This window comes from Ochotona princeps, chromosome 14, assembly GCF_030435755.1.
Source record: "Ochotona princeps isolate mOchPri1 chromosome 14, mOchPri1.hap1, whole genome shotgun sequence".
Taxonomy (NCBI): Eukaryota; Metazoa; Chordata; class Mammalia; order Lagomorpha; family Ochotonidae; genus Ochotona; species Ochotona princeps.
In genome coordinates, this window is record NC_080845.1 from 37,144,587 (window position 1) to 37,159,275 (window position 14,689).

General features: G+C 44.6%; 1 protein-coding gene across 2 annotated transcripts in view; it reads left to right on the top strand.

Annotated features, from left to right (window-relative positions):
- Positions 1-14,689, top strand: part of MOB3B (MOB kinase activator 3B) — a 175,246-nt gene that overhangs the window by 131,639 nt on the left and 28,918 nt on the right. For both annotated transcript variants that reach the window (XM_058672631.1, XM_058672632.1), the window contains exon 3: positions 6,848-7,050. In XM_058672631.1, coding sequence (XP_058528614.1) covers positions 6,848-7,050 — 203 coding nt within the window. The remainder of the gene's footprint in view (positions 1-6,847; positions 7,051-14,689) is intronic.

Genomic DNA, 14,689 nt, shown 5'->3' on the forward strand with positions numbered 1-14,689 from the left:
TAAAACCTGAGGCAGGAATGCCATCTGTAATCTTGGCCCAGGTAGATTCCAGGGACAGGAAAACAGATGCCAGGGAACATGGGGCTGGGGGCAAGGGAAGGCTTTGAACCCAGCTAGAAAGGAAAAAAAGGCATTAATCAGTGCCATACTTGAGATGTTGGGAGCAATTCTCAGATATTCCTGCAAACCAGTTCTTCCTGTATATCCCAGGGTCGGCCCTGTACCACTCACAGACCACAGAGTTACTGCCAATCCCAGCCTGTCTGTTCAGGAGAACAGAAGAAAATGATGAAAATAAAACAGTTGCTACCCCACAAATTCCTCCCTGCATCCTGGCTGCCTTTGAGGCCTTTGCCATCCATTCCTGCTTTCTCAGAGAGATTTCTCTTTTCAGCCTTCCTAATGGGATAAAAAGAATATACCCCAAACCATGTAGAGAACCGGATTTTTCTTTCTTGGACCCAGAAAGGAAGGATTGCATGGGTATTTGAGAGTTTAATGAGAAGATGAAGAAAAAAGGGGGGGTGGCTGAAGCTCAGATATTATTAGAGTTTGTATTTGGAAGAGAGGAAGTTTACCAAGTGAAAGATGAAAAGCAAATCCACATGAGGCCCAGAGAAATTATTATATTGCATGCTCCATTTAGCTCCTGCGTTGATTGTGGTTTGGAGACCAAAAAGTTGTGGTTAAGCACATTAATGGACTCGGCAGGTTCTGTCAGGCACTGGTTCCTGACCAAGTACAAGTCCTCTGGCATAACCGAGCTGTGTGGGGCTGTCTCATTAGGCTTCAGGAGAAGCACCAGCCTGAAGATTCTGCTAACCCTGCTCCTCCTTCCCAGCTCCCTGGCCTGTCCTCTCCTTGGCCTGACTGCCCAGGATACCCTAATCTTGCTCTCTGTCCAATTGTTGAGCATATTCCTGCTCAGCGTGACCTCTGCCCACTCTGAAAGCTGAGCTCAGCCTGGCCATGTTTCAGTATTGATCCATTTGCAGAGATCAAGCCACACCCCATAGTCGAAGGCTATTCAGGTCCAGGGTCAAGCTCAGATGCCTGGATGGACGTCTGTTGCTTCTTTATGGAGGAGACTTCTGAACATACTTTGTCATGTTAGACGAACTTCTTGGAGTCTGAAAGTTCCCGGCTTTAACCTGTGGCTCAAAGTAGAACAGAGGAAGGGTTTACCCTGACCTAAGGATCAAAGTCTGTCTCTGTGCCATTGATAGATATCTGTCTGGGGTTATTGTCAGTTTTGTGTTTAGGTTGCTGTAAGACTCGTCAAAGTTTAACTCCAATCCCTTAAGCCATTCTATCTGTTTCATTTAAGACTGCTGGTTAATACTGTCTGACATTAACTTTCTGATTGAGTACAGTGACTGAAAATTAACTATCACACCCTGAAAAAATTAAGTCAAAAGGAAAAGGGAGGTTTTAATGATTTAAAAAAAAAAAAAAAAGAAGCTGATTCTGCCCCCAGTACTGGACCAAAATATTCCTCATCATTGATATCTCTTCCTTTCTCCCTCAAGCAGCACCCCCCAAAGCAGAGACCTCCACACTAAGAGTGTCAGGACTCTGGTAAATAGCTGTCATTTCTGTTTTTTGTTTTCTAAAGATTTGTTTATTTTTAAATTTTATTTGGAAGGCAGACTTAGAGAGAAAAGGAGCGACAGAGAGAGAATTACCTTCCATCCACTGGTTCACTCTCCAAGTAGCGAGAACACCCAGAGCTGAGTTACAGGACACAAACAGGTGCCCATATGAGATGTTAGCACTTAAAGGCAGGGAATTAGCACCTTGAAACACATCTCTGGCCCCAAAAGTTGTCATTTCTACTGTAGATTGTGCCTTCCTCTCCAGTATAGGAGATAAGAGTCACATCCTGACTATGGAAGATCACTACTCTCTTCTGACTTGGTTTTAGTTGATGATATATTATAGACTTCTCCTTGGTCAGGAAGCCATCCCCTGGCTCAGAGATCTTGCAGCAATACAGTGGCTAAAGTCCTCACCTTGAACACACCGAGATCCCATTTGGGTGCCAGTTCTAAACTTGGCAGCTCCACTTCCCATCCAGCTCCCTGCTTGTGACCTGGGAAAGCAGTTGAGGATAACCCAAATCCTTGGGATCCTGCACCCACGTGGGAGACTTGGAGGAGTTTACTGGCTCCTGGCTTCAGATCGGCACAGCACTGGCTGTTGCACTCACTTGGGGAGTGAATCATCGAACGGAGGATCTTCCTCTCTCTCTCCTCCTCTCTGTGTATCTGAGTTTCAATAAAAATAAATAAAATGTTTTAAAAATACAAGATGTAAGAAACTGTGGAAGATAGCATAAGGCAGAATATAACCTAGTGCATAATTGAGTACTTACCACTTCCTTTTTTGCACATTCAGAATTGATATATTACTATAAAGAGTGCCCTTCTGAAAATAAACATGCAGGAGGAATTTAATCCCGATTTATGTCACAAAGAATATTTGTTCAATATAGAGCTTACTATCTGTAAGGCATCAAACAATGCCTTTTATGTGTATGTGCATTTAATTTTCACAACCTCGTGAGCCCCATGTGTGACTCTCGTACTTGATAAAGAAATTGATGTAGTGTAACTAAGCCATTTGCTTATAGCCACATTAGTAAAGGATGGTAAAGCCAGAAATGAAACTAGGAGGTCTGATTATAAACTCAATAAATATTGTAACGAAAGGAGAAGTCACACTTAAACATAAGACTTTTTAGTTGTGGATATTGTCAGAATTCTTGTAGAGATCCTCTCTCTTTGGCCAATGGCCTTCTATAATTAGTCATTTTTAAAATAACTACCTGGGAGCACTAAAGTGGATGTTCCATAGTATCTTATGAATGCCAGAGAAGCAGAAGGGGCAAAAGCAAAGAATTGGCCATTGTCCTGAAGCGGAGTTGGGGGTACATACGCTGCCTCTTGCCCAGGCCCAGCACCACACACTTACCATTATAACTAGCCAGAGGTCTGTTTGACATAGAGTATTAGTCTTTCATGCTTCCTCCTACTGGGGTATGGTCATTTGAAACTAACATTGCTAAGGGAAAGTCACAAAATGGTGATCCCAGTTGTCTGTTCCCAGCCACCAGGGAGTCTTGTTGCCTGGATACAGAAAAGAAAACCTAAATTTTGGCCCCAAGTCTTTACCCTACCTCCTTTTAGCTGTGATGCCTTGGGCATAAGGTCTGGGCCCTACCTGCCCAAGGAGATGGGGGGAAAATGAAAGTAGAAGAGAGTCCCAAAATTCCCACCAGGTATCTGACACAGTATAGATTCTGTTACAGGAACACTTATAATATGACTGCATTTTAAAAAAAAGGTTTATTTATATTTTTTAGAAAGGAAGGTTTACAAAGAAAAGTAGAGACAGAGAGAAAGATTTTCCATCCACTGGTTCCCTTCCCAAGTGGCTGTAATGTCCAGAGCTGAGCCAATACGAAGCCAGAAGCCAGGAGCTTCTTCTGGGTCTCCCACAGGATTATAGGGTCCCTAGGCTTTGGACCATCCTCTACTGTTTTCCTAGTCCACAAACAGGAAACTGGAAAGGAAATGGAGCAGTTGGGACAAAACCAACACCCATATGGGATCCTGACATGTACAAGGCGAGGATTTAGCCATTGGGTCAACGTCCTGCTTATTTATTTTATAATGAACTGATCTGTCTATACAGCTTAGTGGGTGGTAGGGCTGGTGTTTAAATTACGTTGTCTACAATAAACCAATCAGGTACTCATAAAGCATGTACTAAAGGAGTGGCACGAGGTAAACCAGTTTCAAGTAGACCGAGTATGCAATGAGGAGCAGAACCAAGAGTTCAGAACTAGGGAAAGCAAGAGGTGGGGCAGCTTGGGGACAATCTAGAAGGATCCAGCAATTTCTGTGAATATGCTCCATGTGTTCCAACTTAGCTCATCTGTAGACACTGAGCAAAATGTGAGCATAAGGGTCGGGTGGTTCGACCGACCCAGCTGTGATGCTCAGAGCACTCCACCTGCTGGTGGACTTGTAAGAATCCAGAGCCAAGAGCAATGAGTAGTGCACCCAGGGGAGTTTAACCCTCCTGGAAAGGAAGGGCCCTGGATCTGGCAGTGTATCCAGAGTTCCAAAACAGAATTTGAGGTTAGTAAGTGCTAGAGGCTTTTAACTAGAGACTCCCAGGTTGGAGTCTCCTGTTTACCGAGTGGGTGCGCTCAGCAGCGCTTAACTTACCTAAGTCTATTTCTTCATCTGCGAGATGGGAACCATCATGTAAGGGTCATTCTGAGGTCTCAGCCAGCTAATCTGCATGCAGTGCTTGGCACAGTCCCCAGGACGCAGTAAGCACTCAGTAAATATTAGCTTTTACTGTTAGCCCAAGGTCCGTGGTCTTAAAGCCTGGGCAAAAAAAAAAAAAAAAAAAAAAAAAAGAGCACATTTCTCCTTGCAGGCAGCTGAGTATATTGGCTGACCTCTTGTGGCCTCTGGATGTAGCTGCTCTGGACTTTGCCCTGCCCTGCACTCCCCACCTGTTTTCTTTGCTTCCTTATATTTCTGTGCCAATCAGAAGTGACTTTCGGATGCCTTCTGGTGCCCAGTCTTCAGGTGAGAAAGAGATATAGCGATATTGTGGCTGTTAGAGTCAGGCTTAGCTCAAATGCCAGTCCTATTTTTAATGAGCTCCCTTGTGTTTCAGAACTTTAGGGTTATTCATCTGTGAAATGGCAGTAGTGAAAGCTGCTTCGCATGCTAATTATGAAGATAACATCTGCAATCCTCCTGGAGTTGTCCAAATGGGTGGCAGGCCTCCCCTCCTGAGGACGCTGCACCCGAGGGCATTTCTGGGACCCAGGCTTCTTCAAAGCCACCACCCAGCTCAGCTACTGGCAGAAAATAGCCCATCACTTCTGCCTGCAGCTGCCATCCACACTCCCCCCGGCCTTAGTTTATCCTCACCCCCAAATCCTGGCATCAGCTGCCCAATCTGCTGCCACACATGCACCCAAGAGCTCTGTGAGCTCTTTGGATAGCATGCCACTTTGTTGTCAAACAAAAGCCAGTATATATCACTGCTGGGACCCTGGGGATGCAGATCCCATCACTGCCAACTGCCAGACATGTTCTGTCTCTTTCATCTTCCCTGGGAGTTTCAGCTAATCCCTGTTCAGGCCTCCACCCAGCAGGCTGCTGCTGGGTCCCTGCGGAAGCCAGAATGGCAAACCCCCAGGATTCCTGCAGACCTGGGCCCTGCCTTGAGCGCATTCTGCAACAAGGGCTGGAGATCGTCGTGTCTGTCTTTTCTCAGTAAGGAGGCTGTAGCAGCTGGATGCTCCAGGACTTAGTCTACAGAGAGGGGAGAAGCGTTCCCGTTCGTGAGCCTTCGCTCTGTTCTGGGTGCTGCAGGGTAAGGGCTTACTTCACAGCATCGCAAGCAAAACCTCCTCATGAAAATCAGAGGTTGAAGAACTTGCCCACAGTCATTCAGCTGGGAGAAAAATAGAATAGGAATTCAAACGAAGTCTGCATTTAAAAAAATATATATTATTTATTAGCAAGCAGGAGGGAGGCAGAGGGACACATCTCCCATCTGTTTTACTGCACACATATCTGGGACCTGGAAACTCAACCTCCCTGGTAGCTGGCAGGGACCCAACAACTTGAGCCATCATTACTGCCTCCTAGGGTCGGCATTAGCAGGAAGCCAGAATTGGGATCAGGTGCAGGACTCAAACCCAGGTCTTCTGATACGGGATGCAGGCAACTTAACTACTGCACCAAATGCCCACCCCACACCAATTTTGTTTAATCTGGGAATTGTTTACAACATGTGGCCATTCCAGGAGTCTTTAACTGATAAAAGTTTAAGCACAGTTTGGAAGGGAGAAAGCAAGTGAGCTTGCAAGGCTGCTGCTGCTACTTTGACCAAGCTGAAAGGAGTAGCCATTAGACAGAAGGTCTAAACGATGCTCCCATCGGTCTCCCTTTCTGGGTTATGAAAATCATAGCTCGCTGACTCTAACCTCCCACAGAGGGAGTGGGTATGATGAGAACTATCTGTGACGTTTGTTAGATTTTCCCATCTCAGTAACAGGGTGCCTTTTGAAAAGTTTTGGATCGATGTTTGCTTACAGGTGGAGTCCAAACTAGAAAAAGTTTTGTTTTGACCTATGCTTTTTTTTTTCCCTCATCATTTATGAGACAAAGACAGATGGAGCTTCCAATTCTTTGTCTACTCCCCAGATACCCACAAAGGCCCAAATTCAGTCTGGAGCTGGGAACTTAACCTAGGTCTCCAACGTGAGTGGCAGAAACCCCATAACTGGACCATCAGGGCTGCCTCCAGGTTATGTATTAGCAAGAAGCAGGAGACTCAAAGCCAAGTTCAGTAGCAACAACATGTGCAGCCTGGGCTTCTCAGCTGCCAGGCTAAATGCCTTCCCCTGTTTTTTTGTTTTTGCTTTTGTTGTTGTTGTTTTGTTTTTTGTTTGTTTTTTTTTTTAGAAATTCAGGTTAATTGCTAACATTCTAGACAATGTGCAAGTTCACATAGAATTGAGGATTTCTAAACTCTCTTGAACTGTCCAGAAGCTCTAGCAAGCATGGGCTTCTTTCCTGAATAGTCTCTGTTGCCTGGAGTTGCACAGAGGCTGTTCCCTGAGGAAAAGAGGCGGCAAAGTGCTTTCTAATTTGCTCCTGCCCCCACTATTCCCAGTTGCCCCCGTGACAGCCAATGCCAGTCTTACTGTAGCTGCTCCCTCCTTCTCTACCCTCTTCTTAGATTAGTGGTAGGAGGAAACTTAGCTTATGCATCACAATTTCATTCCCTTTTCTTTTTCCTTCTATAGGTGTTCCTTTCCCAAAGAACTTCCTTCAGATCTGCAAGAAGATCCTGTGCCGCCTTTTCCGTGTCTTCGTCCATGTCTACATCCACCACTTCGACCGAGTCATTGTGATGGGTGCAGAGGCCCACGTCAACACCTGCTACAAACACTTCTATTACTTCGTCACAGAGATGAACCTCATAGACCGCAAGGAGCTAGAGCCCTTGGTAAGTGTTCCCAAACAGCAGAGGCACCGAGGTCACCCCTAGCTCAGCCACATGTTGCAGGACACTGCCAGGCCCGTGGAATGGCTGGCTGTTACGGGGCACTACACAGCTGGATAGGGTTCAACAGTGAGATAAAAGTCAGAAGTTGACATAACGGGTACTTCAGCAAGTGGAATTTCCTACATTTCTCTCTGAGCAGTGGCATAAGACAGAGGAGAAATAATCATTTGGGCCAGAGGGAGTAGCTTTCAATCTATTTATTTAATCCCTTAAATATGGTTCTCTGGTTGCTCACATTGTCTCAGGCTGTTACTCAACAATGTTCAAAAATATTCCCTCAGTCAGTCAATAAATAAATATTTGTACCTACTATGTGTCAATTGTTATGCTTAGGAAAAACATTGTAAGAGAATTTATGATATTTTTCCTTTTGGAATTGACTTATTTCACTGAGTGTAATGGTCTCTAGTTGGGACCATTTGATTGTAAAAAGTAGAATTCCATTCTTTTTCTTTTTAAGATTTATTTATTTTTATTACAAAGTCAGATATACAAAGAGGAGGAGAGACAGAGGAAGATCTTCATCCCATGTATCACTCCCTAAGTGAGCGCAATGGCCAGCGCTGTGCCGATCCAGAGCCAGGAGCGAGGAACTTCCTCCAGGTCTCGCACATGGGTGCAGGGTCCCAAGGCTTTGGGCCGTCTTTGACTGCTTTCCCAGACCACAAGCAAGGAGCTGGATGGGAAGTGGAACTGCTGGGATTAGAACCAGCGCCCATATGGGATCTCGGTGTGTTCAAGGTGAGGACTAGCCACTAGGCCACCGTGCCAGCCCCAGAATTCCATTCTTTTTAATGGCTGGTTCCATGGAGTAGATGTATCATAGTTTCTTTATCCACACCTCTTTTGATGGACATCAGGTTTCAAACTCTTCTATCATTTAGAATAGTTTATGGAGGATTTGGTAAGTGCTTCTTGAAACATTTGGTAGAATTCTGCAGTGAAGCCTTCTGGTCCAGGGCTTTTCATGGTTGGGAAGGATTTAATTATTGATTCAATCCCAGTCCTGGTTATAGGTCTATTTAGCTTATTAATTTGGTAAATTGTATGTGTCCAAAAATATGTCCATTTTTTAAGGTCTTCTGATTTGTTGGAATATAGTTGGCATAATAGTTCCTAATAATTCTACCAATGGCCAAGGTATCTGTTGTTGTATTTCCTTCTTCATCTATGATTCTATTGGTTCATATCTTCTCCCTGTTTGATTAGTTGGACTAGTGGGGAATCTATTTTGTTGACTTTCTCAAGGAACCAGCTCTTTGATTCAATGGAGAAAGAATTGAGAAACAAAATGTAGGAGAGCACAGGGCTCCCAATAAGGTTGACCAAAAGCAATCTTCACCACAAGGCATGATAATCAAGCTCTCTTAAGCTGGGGGCGGGGGGGAGGGGGGGGGACACTGATCAGACTCACTGTTGACTTCTTAGAGGAAACTACAGGCCAGAAGACAATGGAGTGTCATATTACAGATTCTAAAAGGAAAAAATTGTCAGCCCAGAGTAACTACCCAGTAAAAATTTCCCTTGTCCTTATATTGTTCTTTTCATCTCGATTTGATTTATTTTCTCCCTTATTTTGCTTATTTCTTTTTTCCTGCTAATCTTGAGATTGCTTTAATGTTTTTCTTGCTCATTTACTTGGTGCTTTCCTTTTTCTTTAAATAATTATTTATCTTTATTGGAAAGTCAAATTTATAGAGAGGAGAGACAGAGAGAAAGATCTTCCATACACTGGTTCACTTCCCAAGTGACCACAATGGACGGAGCTAAGCTAATCCAAAGCCAGGAGCCAGAAGCTGCTTCCAGGTCTTCTACATGTGTGCAGAAGGCTTTGGACCATCCTCTACTTCTTTCCCAACCCTCAAAACAGGGAACTGGAAGAGACATAGAGCAAGCAGGACCCAAATCGGTGCCCATTTGGGATCCCAGTACATGCAAAGCGAGGACTTTAGCCATTAGACTACCACACCGGGCCCCTGAAAATGTTCTTTTAAATTGGAATGTTTTTCATTTATTATTTCAGTGAATACATCTTTAAACCAGCTTCTCGTTCTGTGCCTTCGGATGTTCCCATAGCTCTTATATTCAGCCTTTTAACAATGTCTCTTAATTCTTGAATACTTTTTCTTGGTTTCACTCAGTTCCTCTTCTAGCTTTATTTTTCCCTCATTGTTGAAGGAAATGTCTTCCAAAATTCTTTCTTCTGCCTTACTCATCCTATTCTTGAGGCTTTCCCACTGAGTTTTTAATTCGCTCCATTATGTCCTTGATTTCTAATAATTCAGCTTGATTTTGTTTCTGGGTTGCTATTTGCTGTGTGATATGTTCCTTCAATTCCTTGAACTCCTGTATGTGCCTCTCGTGGTTGATAAGAAGGTTTACAACAGGTTTTGAAGTTCTTGATCCACCATTTCCTCCATGTCTTCCTTTGTTAACTCTGAGACTGACAAGGCTTTTGCTCCTTTGCTGAGGAGGCATCAGCAATATTTATTGTACCTCTGTCCCTTCTTTTGCTCTTGGTCATTGTACTTCTGGTTAGCAGATTCCTTTCCTTAGGCAGGTTCCTAAGCTGTATTGCCCACTGGTCTACAGGTCAGTTTTACTGATTGCATTTGGTACCCAGTTTTTTGTTTGGAGTCACTTGTGCCATTACTTGCAACAAGTTGCAGTCCCAGCATCTTGTGCCTTAAGCTTACACCACTGTCTCCATAACCCTAAATTCTGGCTCACCACTCTATCCCTTGTGATCCTGAGCTGTGGCCGCATGGTTGCCTGCACAGCCTTTCTGCTACTGCTGGTTTGAGCATTACCTGGGACTAAGGAGGCACCAACTGTCTTAAATCACCAGGTCTGGTGGTACTGGTCTTGCTGGAACTTGCTGGCCATTAGATCTGAGGCCCCCTAGACCAATTTGGGGTGGAACCCATAGAATGCTAAGTCGTTACTGTTTTCCCTGTGGGACCAGTGTAATGCACTGAGTCAGAAGTGCACTGAGTCCATGTTTAGCGCTTGCACAACTCCCTGTTGTCCCTCCAGTCCCACAGCTTTTGCATCAGTACGCAGAGTGACCCCCGGCATGGCACTGATGGGGTTCTGTGTCTGTTGGCCACTAGGTCTGGGGCCCACTCGGACACATTTTGGGTGGACGCTTTGGGATGCCAAGTCGGCACTGTTTTCCCTGTGGGATGAATGCACTACACTGAGCCATAAGTGAGCTCACTCCCAGCTTCACTCATGTACAGCTTACTGTTGTCCCTCAGTCCTACAGCCTTTCCCCACTGTACAAAATGTTATCTGATGTGGCACTGGTGGGCATCCCGGCTGTTAAACCCACCCTCTTCTCGTACAGCCCACCTGGGGTCTGCCACTTTGTCTCTGCTTGTAGTTGGGTCAAACATATCATCAGTTCTGTGCCTGGATTCTCCTGAGCTACCGGTGAACTCCCCCTTCCCACCTGGCTGCCAGTTGAGTTCTGGCCGCCTGGGGAGCCCCAATCACCACTTGTTGACCACTGCTGGGGTATCTGGTCACTGCAACACTGCTCTGTTTTCTCTGCTACTTCCCCAGGTGTGAGTCTCCAAGTGACCCTCTGCTGGTAGCCCGTCCTCTCTTAGCTCCTGGAATGTGCCCTCTCTGTTCCACTCTGGCTGATGATTCTCTGTCAGTTTAAACTTGTCCTCCCCCTATACCACCATTTTGGTGGTCTTATAGCTCAGGTCTGACTATAGTAATGACCAGAATGCTGGGATGGAACCAAACCATCATTCCCTGCCACCCCATATGACTTTATCCTTAAGGCCAGAGTTTACAATACAGTTTTTGTATTTGTTTAGGCTCATTGCAGCCAGAAGATCAGAACATGGTCTGTCATTTTCTCTGCAGGCAGGCTGCCCACCTGCCTCTATCTCTTCCTTTGCCCTTGGTCTTTGCTATTTTGCTCAGCAGATTGTTCTCCTTAGGGAAGTTTCTAAGCTGTATTGCCCACTGGGGTACAAGTCAGTTTTACTGATTGTGTTTCTTTGTTTGCCATCACTTGTGCCACTCCCTCCAGCAAATTTCAGTCCCAGGCTCTTGTGCTAGGCTTCCACCACATTGTCCGTAGCCCTAGGATTGTTACTCTCACACACGCTGAGAGAAAGTCGGCAGGATGTGGAGGCAGGGGGAAACATGGGCAGGGAACAGTTAAGCAGGTCACACCAGCTTAAAGTATATTGACTTGAGTGATTGCAGTGGCCTGGGTGTGTCAGGGATGTCTGCAGTGTCTGGGACCTGGCCTGGGGTGCTTAGTGTGAGAGTCTGCAGGAGGAGGTGTTTATCTTGTTAGACTGGTTGGTTTCTCTTGGTTGGTGTTTGAATAGCTGGAGGTCATTAATTTACCAACTCCATGTATTGGCAAGCCCTGGGAGGTGCAGTCTTTCCATGACTCTAAATGTCAAAGAATCAAAATACAAAAAAAAAAAAAAAAAAAAAAGGCATGTGTGGTATAGTATAGTACCTGTATGAGGCAGAGAATGTAGGTGAATTCTGGGTATCACCTTTTTCTTAACTCACAGCTTGTGATTGTGCTATGAGGGTACACAGCAAAAAAATTTGTTTGCATTCCTCAACAATTCTGAAATAAAGCAAGTATTTTTGGGAACAGTTAAGAATGCTCATATCACTGGTCAAAGAAAAGGTTTTCTTCATTTTCTTTGACAATAGCTTTCTAGGAAGCTCTTGGGGATAGGCAGTGAGTTGTCTCAAAATGTGATTGGGCAGCCAGTGTCAGTAGATGCTCAGAGGGGCACTGAGGGTGGTCGAGATTTGCTGGCTTGTCTTTTCTAGAATCTGTTGTGGGTAACAGCCAGGACAAGAAGACAAAGGTCGTGTGAACAATTCAAAGGGGTTAAATGATTGAAAAGACTTGATAAAGCTAATTTTCAAAAATCGTCAAGTACAAAAGAATCCGTGAATTCGGGCCTCGAAAATGGAGAAAGCACAGTGGTCTTGTAGTTCTGGTCCTGCTTCCAGGCTGCAGGCAAGCCTCTCAGTGGGCTTGTTTAACTAGAGGAAAATTGCCTTCCCTATCGGCTGGCCCGGAGGAAGAAGTCTCCTAAGCATGTGGACATGGGGCTTCTCTGAGCTAAGCGAACAGAAACAGAGCTGAAAGTCAGTTTCTCCTTTATGCACAGAAGCATAAAGGCCATTGTCGGATAAAGCCTAGTGTCAGCAAGTAGAAAAAGCCTTTCTTTGCCATCAGAAAGTTCTGTCATCTTCTGTAACTAACAAAGGACTCCTGCGCTGTAGACCTGGCAGTGCCAGGAGTTGCCTTGAAGTCTCAGAGTCACAATATTCCTGGAAGGGGTGTGGAGGAGTGGGATTAGATTAATAGGAGAGTCTCAACAGGGCAAGTGAACAGAAAAGGTATTTTTGAAGCTTCTATTCTTTTATATCTTGTTTGAAATAACATTCTTTCTACATTTATGTTTTGCTAATTGTAATTGCACATAAATTAATTTTTCAAAAGTTTTATTTATTTTTATTTAAAAAAAATAGGCAGAAAGGGGGGAAACAGTGGGAGAGGCAGAAATGTTTCATCCTGTAATTCGCTCTTGGAAAAACCTCAATGACTGGAGCTGGACCCAGGCTGAAGTCAGGAGCCAAGAGAGTCTTCTGCATCTCACACATGGGTGGCAGGTGCCCAAATCCTTGAGCTATCTTCTGCTGCTTTCTCAGGTACATTAGCAGGGAGCTGGACAGGAAGTAGAGTAGCTGGAACATGAACCGGCATTCATAGGAATGTCAACATCCCATATGGCAGTTTAACCTACTATGTTACAATACTTGGCCCAGGGAAATTAATTTTAATAAAGCATTTGTTTATTTAGTGCTTGCTTATCTCATATTTATATTTATTCTCCAAATAATACAATTGAATATTTAGAAAGTTTCTGAGGATAGTAACTCTACAGTATCAGACTTCAGTCACCTGGTATTTCCTGTATCCACTGAGAGAGCTGTGCTTGTGGCTTGTATAGCTGATTTGAGAGCTTTTGTAGCTCCTTTTGCCTGAATACCCAGCTTGGAACCTACTATCACAAGGTACGTGTTAAAGTCAGGTGTAGCATGTGAAGGAACACCTTTTTGATCCGCATATGTCAAGTACCATATATATCCAAAACATGTTGCTCAGGTGTTTTACAAAAACTCTCGAGAAATGTACAATGTAATCTAAAACACATCATAACTGTGACTCATCTTTAGCCCTGAAGGATGATGCAGAAGTCAGGCATTTGGTTTCACATTCTCGTTGCATATGGCTTAGACTCAAGTGCAGCAAGGGGCCAGAGGGCAGCGTGTGTCAAGCCAGTTTCCTTTAGGACATCAGCATTCCCAGAGTTCCCACACTTCGAGTGGGACATTCCTGCTGTCACGCCTTGGGAGTGAACTGTGTAGAACACAGAGACCCTGTTTTATTTGTCCACCTGTCATGTTCCCATCAGACATTGCTGTCATTGCTTCCCCCATTTGGTCCCTGAGCCCACCTGCTTGCTTTCGTGTGATGCTGGCTGAGCATTCAGTTCATGTTTGTGTTTAGAGTAGGAGCTAACTCCAAGGGAAGGAGCTTTGGTATCAAACAGTGCATAATCAAAGCCCAGACTCTTTCAGGATTCTAGCCCTAGCAAGAGACTTGGCTTTGGAAAGCCTCCTTTTCTTCATTCATAGAATGGGTATAATAATGGAGGAAGTTCAACGATTCAGTCATATGGCAATGGTTCATGGAATCTTGGCTGTTAAATGATATGACCAAACTGACTGTCATACTATAAGCAGAAGTACCCTAATTCTCCTTCCTGTTTCCCACAGCCTCTTGCCATCTTAGTGATCTCCTAAGTAGCCTTTTGCAGATGTAGTTACTTACATTAATATCAGACTCTCCCATGAAATTGTCAACTCCTTGACGGCCATGATGGTATGTGCTTAGTTGCCCATGGTACTTAGTACATAACAAATGCTTAATGTGTTTTTGAATTAGGAGGATTATTTTAAGGGTGATGTTTCATATTCCCAGGGATAACACACCAGCCATTTCTGCCTTGATCCCATATTTGTCTCAGGATGTACCTGCAGACCTCTGTCTCTTTCTATGTAAATCATGCTTCATTCTCTCTGGCCAGCAATAGAGATGAAAAGAACAAAGGAGATCAAGTACAGTGAAGGATGACTGTACAGCATTAGGCATACCAAGGATGAAGCTTCAACTCTTGAGTCATTCTCTATTCCGGACTCTAAGTGGATTGCCCAGGAAACGTGGCATTGTGTTACATGTTGTGTCCTGGTGCAGCAGGTAGAGTTACCAGCACTCCCAAATTTAGCAATGAAAGCCTTGCAAGCTGAGAAAATCCTTGGTCCAGAGGAAATTGGATGATTGATCCTCCTGTGAGGCTTTTAAGTGGGAATGCAGTTAGGAATTCACAAGTTGAGAAGAGGTCACTGTGACTAGCCCCATGACAGCCAGCATGTCTGTCCACGCCCAGGCCTGGCCTTGTGGCTCCCAATGGGACCTGCTGCTCAGCTGCAGCCCACAGCCTGGGAGCCC